The 14,738-nt window shown below is 46.5% G+C and overlaps 1 protein-coding gene across 27 annotated transcripts in view; it reads right to left on the reverse strand.

Annotated features, from left to right (window-relative positions):
• The window catches only part of TRERF1 (transcriptional regulating factor 1), a 257,062-nt gene that overhangs the window by 16,842 nt on the left and 225,482 nt on the right, over positions 1–14,738 (reverse strand). For all 27 annotated transcript variants that reach the window (XM_064286054.1, XM_064286007.1, XM_064286071.1 and 24 more), the window contains 3 exons: positions 13,398–13,473; positions 4,421–4,509; positions 2,435–2,548 (listed from right to left, as the gene is read on the reverse strand). In XM_064286054.1, coding sequence (XP_064142124.1) covers positions 2,435–2,548; positions 4,421–4,509; positions 13,398–13,473 — 279 coding nt within the window. The remainder of the gene's footprint in view (positions 1–2,434; positions 2,549–4,420; positions 4,510–13,397; positions 13,474–14,738) is intronic.

The following is a 14,738-nucleotide window of genomic DNA, read 5'->3' on the forward strand; positions in this document are numbered from 1 at the left end:
CGGAATCATCTTGACGGCACTGGGTTTGGTTTTTATAGTATGCCTGACCCTCTCCTAAGCACTTGGTAATTCCCGAGGCTAAAGAGACACCAATTTGCCTTAGAAGACTTTATCTTCTGAGTTTGCTTTCATCCAAAAGATAGCACTGACAGAGCCCAGAACATTCCAGAACTGGAAGGTACTTTCCAAATCATCAAAGGAGCACTGGTGGTACGGGAGTTAAGTGCTTGGCTACTAACAGGAAGGTCAGTGGTTTGAACTCACCAGCTGATCCCTGGGAGAAAGAAGGGGCAGTCTGCTTCTATGAAGATTTACAACCTTGTAAACCCTGTGGGGCAGTTCTACTCTGTCCTAAAGGGTCGCTAAGAGTTGGAATTGACTCGATGGTAACAGGTTCCAAATCATCTGCTCATCTTACCAGTAAGGAAGCTGAGATTGGAAGGGGGCAGTGACTGGCCTAAGATGGGCCTTGGAACCAGGACCGAGGTCTCCAAGGCCAGGATTCTTGGTGCTTCCTTGTTTACTGCCTATTCTACTCACTTAGAAAGCAATGCTCTGTGTGACCTTGGGCAAGCCCCTTCCCATCTTTGGTCCTCAACTTCCTGTCAAATGGTGGAGTCGGATAAGAGAGTCCCTGAGGTCCTCTCTAACTTTCAGACTCTCTCTGGTTCTCATCTCCCACTGACCTTAAACACTCTGAGGGTCATGGTAAACTTTCCCCTTGTGTGTGCCACATCTTTGCAACTAGAACACATGCTCCAGGGGCAGAGGGCATTTATTAACAGCCCTGGGTCACCCATAGCACCACAAACATATCACTGTTTACCCCTTCAAATGCTTTTAGTTGATTGAACCAGAGGCCACACTGCTTTTAAAAAACAAAACATTAGGCCTCAGATGAGAAAATACGATTCAAATGCAAGACATTACTGCTATAAACCAGTCAAACAAAAACCCTGGTTGCAGGAAACCCTGAATATAGAATACTGTCTGCCATCTTTGATTAAAAAAAATGGCAATACCATCCTATCATACAGGTATATATTTTCTCTGATACCTGTTTCCAAATATAAGTTTATAGGTATATGTATATTTCCTAGCTAGGATCAATTCTTAGTTAAGAGCTTGGGCTTTGAAGTTATTAATGAATCCAAGTGCTTTTACAGTTAAGAGAATTTACATTTGACTGCGCTTAAGTATCACACAAGGGAATCAGGCTCAGACAACACACTCACCAGCTGTCTGACCACGGGCAAGTTAACTAAGCCCTGTGCCTCAGTTTCCTGCCTCGGGATGAAATGAGCCAATCTGTGCAAAGTGCCTAGAACAATGCCTAGCACACAGAAAGTATGATGTAAGTGCTGGTTAAATAAAATAACCCACTTATGTAAAAAAAAAAAAAAAAGTACTAACACTTATATGCGGGGCATGAATGAGAATGAAAGTATAATTAGAACTGTTCACAACATGCATGAATTCCAAACACTTTCCCTGATGGGGACAGAGGCTGGAGTTAAATAATTTGTTGAAAGCTGCATCCTCTTTACATACACACACATGGCAGGCATGTTTTCCATGAAGTGTGAAAAGGAGATTTCCCCTGGCTGTGGATGCAGAGAAGAGAGTTAACTACGAGGATGAAAAGTGACAATAATTACCAAAGTCACACATATGGGCTTCGAAAGATATCTTGATCTTGCTATGTCTTTACTACGCACTTACTCCTCATATGCAGATAACTTCTGACCATCTACTAACGGGGAAATCAACGGAGGAGAAAGGTCATGGAAGGATTAGAAGAATTTATACACTGATAGCTAGTCCTCAATAATTGAGAGTTCCTGGCACTATCCAGAGGTCAGAGCTCCTCCTTGTTCATGTTTTACAACAACTGGGATAAAATCCAAGGACTTCTTCCTCTTTCTGAGGCATGTTCTGTTCTCTGGCTGGTAGCATCTGTGACATGGAAGGATCAGGGAGGGATGCTTATGTCGTCTTTAGCGGCACTCCTCTGCTCAATAGCCCCCTTTCACCCCATCTCTCTCTAGTGGGTTCATAGAGTGACTGTTGCTATGGAACAGTGCGATTTCTGTCTTGGAAAAATGTTCATTCCTTCATTCAACAAATGTTCATTGAGCAGTCCCTGCATACCTGAACACCCTCAATGACCCTTAAGGATCCAAGCTCTGTGAGGTCACCACTTACAAGCCCACTCAAGCAAGCCATCACCTCCTAAACATTGAACTCTAGGGCAACCCCGAAGACGCCTTCCTCTGCCTATAGTAGGAAGGTCAAGTCCTGAATCCAGCCAGGAAGCTGGGCCTCTGTCACCTATTCATGAGGCCACCTCGGTGGCAAAACCAAATCAAACAGCAGACACTTACTAACTCAGGTGTGGGGTCAGCACAAGCAAGGACTGAGTAGCTTCACTCACCACACAATCCTCTATGATCTCTGTGAGGCGTGTCCGATGTTTCCGCCCTAAGCGCATTATTTTTTTCCATGTGTAGTAGTATTCCACACACTGAGCCACTGTCTTAGACTTCACCTGCCAGGAAAGCGAGTTCAAGATTAGCTCCAGCCGTGGGCAGTGTGCAGAGCAGCAAGCTTTTTTTGAAGATTTAATTTTGTAATAGGTAGTATAATTATGCCATTCAATAAAAAATGTATACAGTGGAAATTCTCCTTCCCACCTGTTCTGACTCCCCATCCTGCAACACAGAAAGGCTGTTATTAATTTTGTGGGTATCATTCTAGAATTTCTTTATGCATATACCAACACACACAAAAATCTTTTCCTCCTTCACGAGAGGTAGCACACTAAATATGTTGCTTTGCAATTTCATTATTTTTCACAATATAGCTTGGAGATTTTTCTGTATCAGTACATAGAGAGCTTATTCATTTGTTAATCCATAAAGGAGCACGCTTTTTCATTTAATGTACCTGAATGTACTAGCTCTACAAATTGGTGACCTTCAAAATCTTTTTATGGAAAGTGTTCCTTAGTAATCAAGCAGGAATATAAAGAAAAAGTTATGATGACAAGAGCTTAGTTTTTGCAGGGACCAAGCCTTGCCTTGTTCACCTCCAAAGAGGAAACGGTGTATGTATTCTGAAGAGAAAACATCCCTTTGTTTAGCTCATGTACCCCTAAGCTCAAAGAGGAGATTCAATAAGGTGGGTTTTGGGCTGCAGGTAAAAGGCTGGCTCTACCCTTGGGGGTCAGGGCAGGGAACACAGTCACCCACATGGTGAGATGGAGAGACACCCTCAGAAGTCTTGTCTGCTCAAAGTTGCCCCTGTCACATCCATCTGGGAATTTCTACAGCAGACTCGCCCCGGGGAGTGAGGATACCACCCTGCAGAGCCTCTGTTTAAAAACCTGTTTCCTGGGAAGCACAACACATGAATCCATCATCAATCAAAGAGGTGCGTGGCCTTCAAGGAAGAGGCCTACGGCAGGTTGGTACCAGGGGCAGGTGACTCTGGAAAGGTCAGAGCACAGAGCTGCTGGGCCTACAGGGCAGCAAAGGGCATGCTGGCCACAAAGGCAGGGAAAGGTAGGAGAGGATGCATTCAGCAGAGACCAGGCAAAGACAACACCACCTGTTCCTGATTCCCATCTGGGCAAGGGCCTAGATTAAGAACAAGAGACATGCCATCCCAGGTGAGCCCTGAGGATCCGGTGGACCAGCCTGGAGCCACTGGAAGCTGTCACCTGTGACCCTGAACATACTTAATGACTCTTAATAATACAATTTGGTCCCACCATTCATCGGCTTGCTGACATACTCTTTGAATCATTTTAACTTTTTGGCCTAAGCCACCTCTCAGCTAATTAGGTCCTATTAAGTTTACTAGCTGCTATATAAAATGCTATTTCATGTGTCTGAAAGTCTTTGTTTTGCTGTAAAATGCTCTAAATGTGAGGTGTGATTGTTACTACTATTACTGTCATTACGATTAGGGGCCAATACCGGGAACTCTGCTACTGGGTTGTGGGGAGGATGTGTCTTTCCCTCCCCAATTTCCTAGAAAAAAAATTCTAGCTATCAGAAATTACAACATATCTATCAGATATCCATCAAATAAATTACGCGAATTGTGAATCAGAAGCCCTCATTCCATTTACTCTGAGAAAATGTACGAGTTACACATTTTTTATTAAGAAAATAAACTCCCCACCACTGCCATGTCCAAGTAATTATGTCCTTCCTTCCATCCTTCCCTCTCCCCCACATCCCTACACTGGGGTCATGCCACCCCTAAGACAACTATCACCCTACACCAGCAACGGCTAGAAGACATCCTTTTGTATAAGAGCGTGAAGTCGGTAAGCAAATATATCTAAATAAATATTTTACATTCTAAAAATCTACCACTTCCCAAATTTGAGCAATGAGAAAAGCAGGCTTACCATCTTCTGTACAAAAATAAAGTCTTTGCTGTAAGTGGCTAGTGCTTTATTAAACAGTTTTCTTTCTAGAGAGGTCCACTTGTCGGAACCTACAACAAAACAAAAACTTCGTAAGAACAGCCCACAGTTCTCCCTATTTTTAGCTATAGTTCACTTGGGTTACAAAACTTAAGTTTTAGCAAGTGATATAATACATATCAAACTTCTGGTTTAACAAAGAACCAGTGTGGTGTCATAATTAGCAGCCCTGACTACTGCGGTTCAAATCCCAGCTATGGCTTTGTTACTTAACCCGAGACTCAATTTTGTTACCTGCAAATGGGAATAATTATAATTATCCCCACCTCACAGGACTGTTACAAGATAATGCATGTAAAGTGCCTAGCTTAGTAATTAGGAAATGGCACTCAACAAATTTTAGCTACATTTTTGTGTAATTATTACACTCATGAGTGCCTATATGTAACAAGCGTTGTTCATCTCCACCCTCAAGATGCTCACAGTCTACTGGGGAGACAAGCCAAGGTTAGTTATGAGTGTAATGATAAAGGTAAAGGTGAGGTGCCAATGGGGCATAAGGGGGGAACACATAGGGCCAGGGCAGCCGGGAAGGCTTCCTCATAGGGAAAATACCAGAGCTGAGTTTTAAAGGACACAGAGATGTAAGTTAGAGGCAAAGAGTGACATGATGTACTTCATTCGTTTTCTAGCAAGACACTGTGCTGAGGGAAAGAAGCGCTAATATTTTTAAGTGCTCACTATTTATATGCCCTGTTCTCAGTATTTTATAGGTATTAATCATTTAGTTCTACCGACACCCTTGTAAGACTGGTATTACCATTACCCTATTTTACAGACGGGGAAATGGAGGTGTTTAAAGAACGACCTATAATCCAGTATGGTTCAACTATAGGGTTCCAGCAAAGGAAATACCAATGAAGCTGAAGGGGTGAGTGGGGCTAGTTCTTGACAGATTTGCAGAGTGAAGGCGGAGGGGCTCTACAGTGTAGGCTGGTGCCTCTGCTTGGCTGCCTAAACTTGAAACTCACGTCTTTTTCCTCAATAAAAGAGAAAGTAAGATATGTAGATGATTATATAGAATGGTTCTGGCCTGTTCTGGGCAAGAGATAAGGTTGAAGAGCTGTACTGTCCCCAGTTCTGGGGGTTCGAAGGCTCAATCATTATGACTGGTTCACAGAAAGCCCGTCTCCTGGCTTTCTGAATTTCCCACGTCTCCGAGCCTCCTGAGTGGTAGACGGCTAGGCCTTTGGCATTCCTCCACTTCTTCTCAAATCCGTCATCCCCAAACCATGGGATCCTTCCTCCCAACCAGGACAAGTCCAAGGTTTCCACTTTGCTATGGTTGGCTGATGGGGCTGAAGTATATCAAAGTTAAATCTCCTCTTCCCTTGGAAGCCTTGACCAAAATGACAATCTGGAGAATCAAGTAAAGCCACTCTGGGCTATGGGGTGGGATCTTAGGCTCTTTGAGAGAATATGATTCAGTGATATAAATTCAGATTTCTGAAATAAACACATACATGCCCCTTGTGATTCTGATGAGTCCTCAAGCCTAGAGCTCTGGCTTCAGTCAGAATATGCTCCACATAGCTGGGCTGGTTCCGATGTCTAAAAAGGCAGGACCATCGTCCTATTTGTTTGGTTTGCAAGTTTATCTCTTTACTTCTAGAAAGAAAGCAGCAGTCCAATAAATTCCCAGTTGAAGGAAGCATCTTCCACAGGTTCTGGAAGCCTGGACATCTCTGGATGTGAAAATCACGGCAACAGAAGAGATACTGCTTGGTGTTTGGAGATGATGTTCGGAAAAGCCTTGCTGGAGTGGGAGTGGATGTGAGCAGAGGTGAGTGGAATTTGGGGCTCTGTAGCTGTCCCACTGCCATGCCTCAAATTCTGTCCAACATTCAAGGCCCTGGGGTTTCAGCTCCCATAGGTTTCCCTCACCCAGGATGAAAAGCAGTAAGTGGAAGACAGAAACCATTAGCCAACAATTAGTTGAATGACCTAGTAGTCATGGTTCCTTTCAGATATTCATTAAAAGAGCAAACGGGTAGGAGGGATCAGAAAGACAATGATGGAAGATGACGGTAATGGTGACACGTCACACCAGGTAAGCCCCTGGACCACTTTATAAAGAGAATGAAGTGCAGGTCCAGAGTCTATGGAGCCCTGGGCTGAATTTCAGATGGGGAACCAGGGGATATTATGCTGATGAAAATACCCAACTAGAGAATCCTTTTCAATGACTCAGCCAGCCCATAAGGTTCCTGAGTTAGGGTGCAGTTCTAAGACCTGGTGAGACACTAACAGGGTCATCCACCCTTCTTAGGCCAGCACCATGTCTACGGAGGGCACACTTTCTCCCACCCTATAGCAGGCTCACCACCTGATTTCTGGGTCTGTCTACATCTGAGGAGCATGTCCCAAATGGCTTCTCAGCTGCAACTCTACAGAAGGTGAAGTAATTTTCTAGCCTATCTGTTATGGGGAATGCCCAAGCCTCGTGGGGAAAGGGGCCTTCTTTTGCTGACTCCCCCGGTGGTTTTCAGGGCAGCTGCTCTGTGATGGGAACAACGCTAGTCTTTAGTCCTCTGGATTCCAGTGTTCATCCCACACACCAGTCCTGGACTGGAAGGGGCTGCGCCATCTTCCACTCTGAGGGCTGCAGGGGCTGGGGGAGGGGGCATGTTCTTACAGAGTAAGAGACGATGGTTCTTCCACATGCTCCTAGTATCCATGCTTTAACGCAAACGATATCGCTATGTGTGCGCTCAATTAGGTGTCTGTGAGGTGAGAAGCAGAGACTGGGCTGGACAAGCTAACTCATTCTCATGCTCACGGCTCCATCTTCACTGCATCCTGATTCCAGGACTGTCTAATGGGGCTTAAAGTCCACCCCAGGGCTCTCTGACTGAATTCCCAGGCCAAAGGCTGCTTTATGTAAACAGCACCTGAATATGCTCTCCCCAAATAATAAGGTAACTGTGCTGTGAGAAAAAGGGGTGAATTTAGTGAAGGCATCTTAGGCTGCAAACCTGGTTCTGCCTGTGACTCCAGGCAAGTGTACTTAACTTCTCTGAGTCTCAGTTTCCTCATCTGTGACATGGGAATCATGACAGTCACCCCTGCAACTGACAGTGTCTGGTCCTAAAGTAGGTGCTCGAGAAATGTTTTGGATCTTCGTTGGCAACTCAATGAGCAGATTCCAAACCAGCCCCCAGATATGGAACACACAGTAATCCCTACTGATGTCTGTGTGAATGGCACTCAGCAAGATGCCTGTTCTGGCCAGCGTTCTTTGTTGTGTGGATTTGTAATGCCACAGCCTTACTCCCAGCTGCTCCTAACTGCCATGCCCTCCAAACCCCTTTGTAATCCAAAGTCAAGGAAAGAATCAAGTGTTCCCATTTCCTGGAGTTGCTGATGGGGGTACCTTCTTCATTCTTAGACAAGGTTCTAGGCCAAACCTTCCTAGATTCTGTGTCTTGGACAAAGTCCAGGACAAAATGCAAAACCAAGGCAGGGGGCCGCCTCAAATCCTCCCCTTCCCTTGTGCCCTCGCAATGCCACCCCTTTCTTTTGAAGCTTCCTGCTGTTTTCTTAGCACACACAGAAGGCTAGTCGGATGACATCCCCTCAGGAGCCATTTGTTCTACCTGGGGATTCCTGGCTATTGGGTTATTATCAGCAGGGGCCCCCTAAAAAGATGATTAAGGCTAATTACAAAGAGCCTAATTAACTGGATGTAACTGGTGCTGGAACGGTATCAAGAGGAAAAATATTCTCAGCTTTGGTTGCTGGGAAACAGGCTCTGGACTGTGGCTAATTTTGGGGCCATCTACAGTGAACTCATGCAATTAAAGAGAGACAAGGAGGGGTTACAGAAAGTTTGGCCATGGTACCTTTTTAAAGAAGGCCTTTTGGTTTTCCTTTTAAAATTTTAAAACTTTTATTGATGTTCCTATTTTTACAGTCACAAAGAGAAGACATGTTCATTGCAGGAAAAGGTGGGCTGTTTTTCTCAGACCTTTATTTCCGTGTAGGGTTTTCCATAGTGGGTGAAAACGGAATAACTTTTTCAGGCACGCAGAGTGAAGCCGGCTACTACCAAAGTTCCCTCTGGGGGCAAAATAGAGAGGGAGGCTGGATCTGAATCCAAAACTCCAGCCTGTCCACTAAGCCTTTTTGTTACAAGTGCTGTGTCAGACAAGGCAAGGAGCAGAGAGTATTAGCTCAGTTCCTGCCCTTAAGCAGATCACAATCTAGCTAGACACATGGGCTAAGAATGCCTGGAAAATTTAAGTTATAGCTGTGTTTCTTGCACGGTATGCTCCTAAGCATGTAATTCCGTCTCCTTCATCAAACTAGGGCACCTTCCAGGACAGAGACTCTTCTCGGGTGCCGTCAAGTTGATCCTGAGTCATAGTGACCCCATGTGACAAAGTAGAACTGTCTCATTAGGTTTTCTAGGCTGTAATCTTCATGGGAGATCACCAGGTCTTTCTCCTGCGGAGCAGCTGGGGGGGTTCGAACTGCCAATCATTCAGTTAGCAGCCGAGTGCTTAACTGCTGCACCAGAAGGGCTCTTTAGGGAAGAGACAAGGTCTCTCCAATTGAATGTGTATCTCCCAGGTTTCCCCATCTGCAGAGCTCAGGCTTCAGGACCCAGTGAGAGCTTGAACTATGGTGGGAACCAAGGGCAGCCTCTGTGAAACCCTTGCCGAAAAGCCCAGGGCCACTTCTGACAACCCCTCTGCTCTGCATCTACTGCAGGAAGGACCAATTCAACGGAAAAACCAAGGAGGCTGCAACCCTCTAATCACAATCAGGCACCCTCCCCAGTCTGGCTCCCCACGCCCCCACTCAACCTTCCCCCACCCAATCCAACTGCTAATGGGGAACCACTGCAAACGACTGCTAACCACACATGGAGGCAGCACTGAGGCTCTGTGGGGGAGAGAGAGGGTAAAGGCAGAGAGGGCCAAACCAGGTACCTTGATGGGAATTAGAGTGCTGGGAGCTATTATAGGTCCCTGGGTAGCATAAGTGGTTTGTGCTGGGCTAGTTGAAATGTTGGCCATTCGAACCTACCCAGCAGCACTGCAGAAGCCTGACAATCTGCTTCTGTAAACAACTACAGCCAAGAAAACCCTATGGAGCACAGTTCTACTCTGTAACACATGGGGTCGCCATGAGTCAGAGCCAACTGAGTGGCAACAGGTTTGGTTTTGGGAACCTCTACAGCCGTACCTTCCTCCGAGAATCTTGTCTAGGGCTCTTGTGGTCTTGGCAAGCAGCCCTCAAACTGGGGTTGCCCAGCCCACACAGGTCAGCTCCACTCCCCTCAAAAGTCTTTCCTGGGCCCCAGCACTGGTCACCTTTTCCTTTTCTTACTGAACTAGCTGGGAGGGGTGAAGCAGGGAAGGGAATGAGTAAAACAGGGGAAGTGATTTTCGTAAGGCTATGTCTCTGTCTTTTTTCTCCCCTTTTCCCCAAATTGGCAGCCTTCCCCTTAGCCCAGTCTTGCTGTCTTCCCCAGACAGGCCTGGGAGGTCTGACCACCTTCTCCAGACAACTGGGAGCCTGGAGTGCAATTCCAGGGCCGGGAGTCGGGTGGGCTGCCCCTGGCCATAGCCACAGAATTGGATACCAGGAGAAATACAGAAGACAGTGTCCTGACGGGGCTGGAATGGAGCCAGACCGACCTACTGAAGAGCAACCCAAAGGGGCTTGGTACAAAGGCCAAATCAGGGTGGGACAACAGAGACAGGATTTGTTGCTGCCCGGGAACCCAGTGTCATGGACTGAATTATGTCCCCCCAAAATATGTGTCAACTTTGGTTAGACAGGATTCCCAGTATTGTGTGGTTGTCCTCCATTTTGTGATTTTCCTATGTGTTATACATCATAATCTCCGCCTGTGGTTAAAGAGGATTAGAGTGGGACGTAACACCCTTGCTTAGGTCACATCCCTGATCCAACCTAAAGGGAGCTTCCCTGGGGTGTGGCCTGTACCACCTTTTATGTTATGAGATAAAAGGAAAGGGAAGCAAGCAGAGAGTTGGGGACCTGCTACCACCAAGAAAGCAGTGCTGGGAGAAGAGCATGTCCTTTGGACCCGGGTTCTCTCGCAGAGAAGCTCCTAGTCCAGGAGAAGACTGATGAGAAGGACTTTCCTCCAGAGCCAATGGGAAAAGCCTTCCCCTGGAGGTGATGCCCTGAATTTGGACTTCCAGCCTACTAGACTGTGAGAGAATAAACTTCTGTTTGTTAAAACCATCCACTTGTGGTATTTCTGTTAGAGCAGCACTAGATGACTAAGACACCAAGTAAATGGGGGTCAGGAGTGTGGGAAGGAGGTGGCGGCTGGGAGCTGGAGACACGCGATGAGAGTGAGCTCTGCTGCCTTCTCCTTCTTCTGTGGCTTGGAAGGGCGCTGTTAGGAGAGTGCAGTCAAGTGAGGCTTTCAAGATCAATGACTTCAGAGAGCATACCTTGGAGGAAAACAAGCCCTTTTTGCTTGTAATTCCTGAAGATTTTCTGGGACCCAGTCTGTGATCACTTGATAGAGAAGGCAGGGGCTGGCTGACACAATTACCCCTTTCCAGGGGATGCACAGCTAGTAGGATATCAACCCTCTACCCTTCACCTCCTCCTTTCTTGCCTCCAAGGGTCAAAATGATATAAAGTGAAAGAGGCCCTCCTGGTCTGCCTCTGAGGGAAGGGTCAGGAGACAGGTAAGGGATTAGCCTGACATCCCCAAAACAAAACAAAAAAAAACCGGTTGCCTTTGACTGCCCCATAGGGTTTCCAAAGCTGTAAATCTTTACAGAAGCAGACTGCCACATCTTTCTCCCGCGGAGTGGCTGATAGGTTCGAACTGCCAACCTTTTGGTTAGCAGCCAAGTGCAGCCACTGTGCCACCAAGGTTCCTTAGTCCCCCTAGGTCAGTTAATCTTAGCAGAATTCAAAGTCCCCCTCCCCCCCGCTGTTTCAAAATTCTTAGTATCATTTTGGTGTTTTAGTTTAGTTTTGTTTCATTTGGGGGGGTAGAGGGAGCTTCTAGTCCATAGTTTTCAAACCTTTTTATGTCATGATATACATAAAAAATAATAATGCTTGTTTGGCATTCCAGGAGGAACTGGTAGGTAGGTATCCGGGACCCAACCTTGGGTCTCCAAGGTTGTTCACAGCTGGAGCTGAGGAGCCCAGAGACGCTGGCCACCCCAGGCACCCTGAGAACCAAGAGTATCAGCATCTCAGAGTACAAGGTTGGGAAACTCCTCTGGTCAACCAACTATCTCACCCATTATGGTAAGAAGCTTGGGACAGGCTCCAAGAGGGTGGACAGCCTGTCAAGGTTTAACGGGCAGCTGATGACGCTGAGAATTCAGAGAGGGTTGGATTATTTTCATGGCGGATGATGGAGAACTCCCACATCGTTCTACCCACATTAGGGGCAGACATCAAGAAGGAAATGATTTAGACAATGTTAACTGGTTAAATGGTGCCTATCTTATTCCATGTGTCTGTTTTGGGTCTGCCTAGTTGTGTGGCTTCAGAGGACTTTCCTCCTCATAGGAGAGGCACTAACAGGCAGGAGGGCAGCTCGTCAGAGAGGAGGAGCACATGGAGCAAGGCAAAGGGCAATGAGGTAAGGAGTCCACTGAGAGCACTTGGCATTTGCAGACAAGCCTTCACATTAGGCCACATCTGCCTCCTGGACCAATGATGGGAGAAGGTACTACTAGCTCCCCAAGACCCCATGTTTAGTACCTTCCTATGCAGGGTCTGCTCTAGGCACCAAAAATACTGTTGCCGTCGAGTCAGTTCCAACTCATAGCAAGTAATCTTATACAGCAGAGCAGAATCGCTCCAGAGGGTTTCCAAGGCTGTAATCTTTACGGGAGCAGATTGCCACATCTTTCTCTAACACAGCAGTTAGTGGGTTCGAACCACCAACCTTTTGGTTAGCAGCCAAGCTCTTAACCCCCGCACCACCAGGGCTCCTCCCCAGGCACCAGAGACCCTCAAATGACTGAAAATCAGAGGCACTGGGGATTCAAGCCCCTCTGAAATACAGAACCAGGGCAGGTTCATGGAGACCTGTAGTATATAGGGATTTACTGGATTTAATGGAAATAAAGGTGTTTGACCTCAGCGTTATTTGTTACTTCTTAGGCTCCCCAGCCTGTTTCCTTCTCTCTTTGTGATTCTCACTCCATTCCAATCTCAAAGGTATCTTCTTCTTCCCTCTCAGTGGTGGTGCTGTTGTTAATCCACACACTCAGAAGACCCTATATGCATAAGGTCTTTCTCCTGCCATTAGTGCAACCTCGTTTCATACTGTCTCCCCCTCAGACTCCACACTGCATCAAGCAGGACAATGCCACAATCACTGTTGCACCTTTGTGCCCAGCACAGTTCCCTGTACTCAGTATGCTCTTAATAAGTAATTGTCTAATTACTTAATAATGACAACTAATAGTATGTGCCCAGCATTGGGATACATAGACTAACTAATCCTCACAAGATGCTGCAAGGGATGAAAATGAGCCCACTTTACAGGTGAGGAAACAAAGGCTGCAAAAGGTCAAGGGGCTTGGCCAAGGGGCACAGTCAGGATGTGAACCCACATCTAGCTGATTCCAAAGCTGGGGGCTGCTGAGTCGTTGGCTCAGCACTGCATGCTCTGTGGCTTTCTCTCTGTCTCATCAGGCTCCAAGCACTCTCACTCGGCTCTCAGTCGACTCACAGAGGCAGCAGCTCACGCAGACACAACCCCAACAAGTGCCCATCCAACAGACATACTGTCCCACAGCTCCACTCCAGAAGGCCTGGAGATCATGAGTGCAGACTATGATAGAACCAATGCTATCTATTACTAAAAATCAACAACCAAACATGCACCTGGCCCGCTTTCAGGAAGCAATGGGGCATGGGGCACCTGGCAACCTACCGGCATAGTGGTAATTTGCTAAAGGATGATATTTTAACCTGACTGGCTTCCGCAGCAGCAGCATTTCCAGAGCAGCCTGCAAACCCAGGGGAGAGAAAAGGCAAGAGTCAGTAAGAGAGTTGTGTGTCCTAGGGAGACCATCTGCCCCAAGAGGGAAGGGGATTAGCACTGCAGAGCCCATGGGGACACTGGAAGGAACATCAGGCACAGTCCTCCCTACTTGGGGTTTCCTTTCCTTAGCACCCAATAGCCTCCCCGGCCACTATGCTTGCAGTAAGTTGGTCATGTCAGAGAAAGACAGCTGTGGCAGCAGAGGCTGACTCCTTCCTTGGTGAGTGCCCCTAGCCTCAGAGATGGGTGGGACTTCCTTTGAACAGAGGCTAAATCTCTAGGGAAGGGCTCCGAGGAAATGAGTGGGTGATTTGTAAATGATTTTACAGAAAAATCACGTATTTCATTATAACCGAACGTAAACAGCTGTATTAGTAATAACTGTACCACACATGCACTTCCAGACAGCCTAGCTAAACCCTTTCAAACCGTTTCTGCCTCCTTTAGTCTTGCCCACGTTTTAAAATATGCTGCAGGTAGAGTTGAGCAGCGGATGGTTTGAGGGCCGAGCAAACTCTAGACTCTTGCTACTCCAACTGTGGTCCACAGACCAGCAGCACCGGCATTCCCGGGGAGCTTGTGAGAAATGCGGAACCTTGGACCCCACCCCAGACCCGCTGAATCAGAATCTGTATTTTAACAAGATCCCCAAGTGACTCCCGTACACATGAAATTTGAGAAGCACCACAACACGGATCTCAAAGGATTAAGGGTAGTTCTCTAACATGCTAGAAAATACTTGTAAGGTATTAATAATCTCACGAGAAGATAATATTGGTAAATTTGTTTTACTTTCACATTTTCATAAAATCAAAAAAACCGCAAGCTAGATCTGGTACCAGGAAGAATCAAGTAATGACTAAGGGGGAAACTGAGAACACTGATGGCACGATACCACCAAGAGTGGCGGCTGAGTAAGCAAACCGTCAGTTCTGGTTCTGGGAAGAGGCAGCTAGGTTTGGGGACACCCAAAGAACCACATCAGAGGCGGAGGGATAAAACCAGTTGGTGAAAAGTAAACACCTCATTTTGGGTAGGGAGGAAAACAGTTCTGTGAACATCAAACTTAGGCTGGTTTCTATAGGAGGGAAAAACAACCAGCAGAGTTACAACAGGCTTATTTTAGCCCAGTCTTCAGTAAGGCCTTTTGTCTCCATCGCTGGAGACCAGTTCTCTGATGTGAAGTATAAGACTCGTGAAAAGAAATCATTCTCATTTCCCAAGACAGAT

Source organism: Loxodonta africana, chromosome 1, assembly GCF_030014295.1.
Source record: "Loxodonta africana isolate mLoxAfr1 chromosome 1, mLoxAfr1.hap2, whole genome shotgun sequence".
NCBI classification, from domain to species: domain Eukaryota; kingdom Metazoa; phylum Chordata; class Mammalia; order Proboscidea; family Elephantidae; genus Loxodonta; species Loxodonta africana.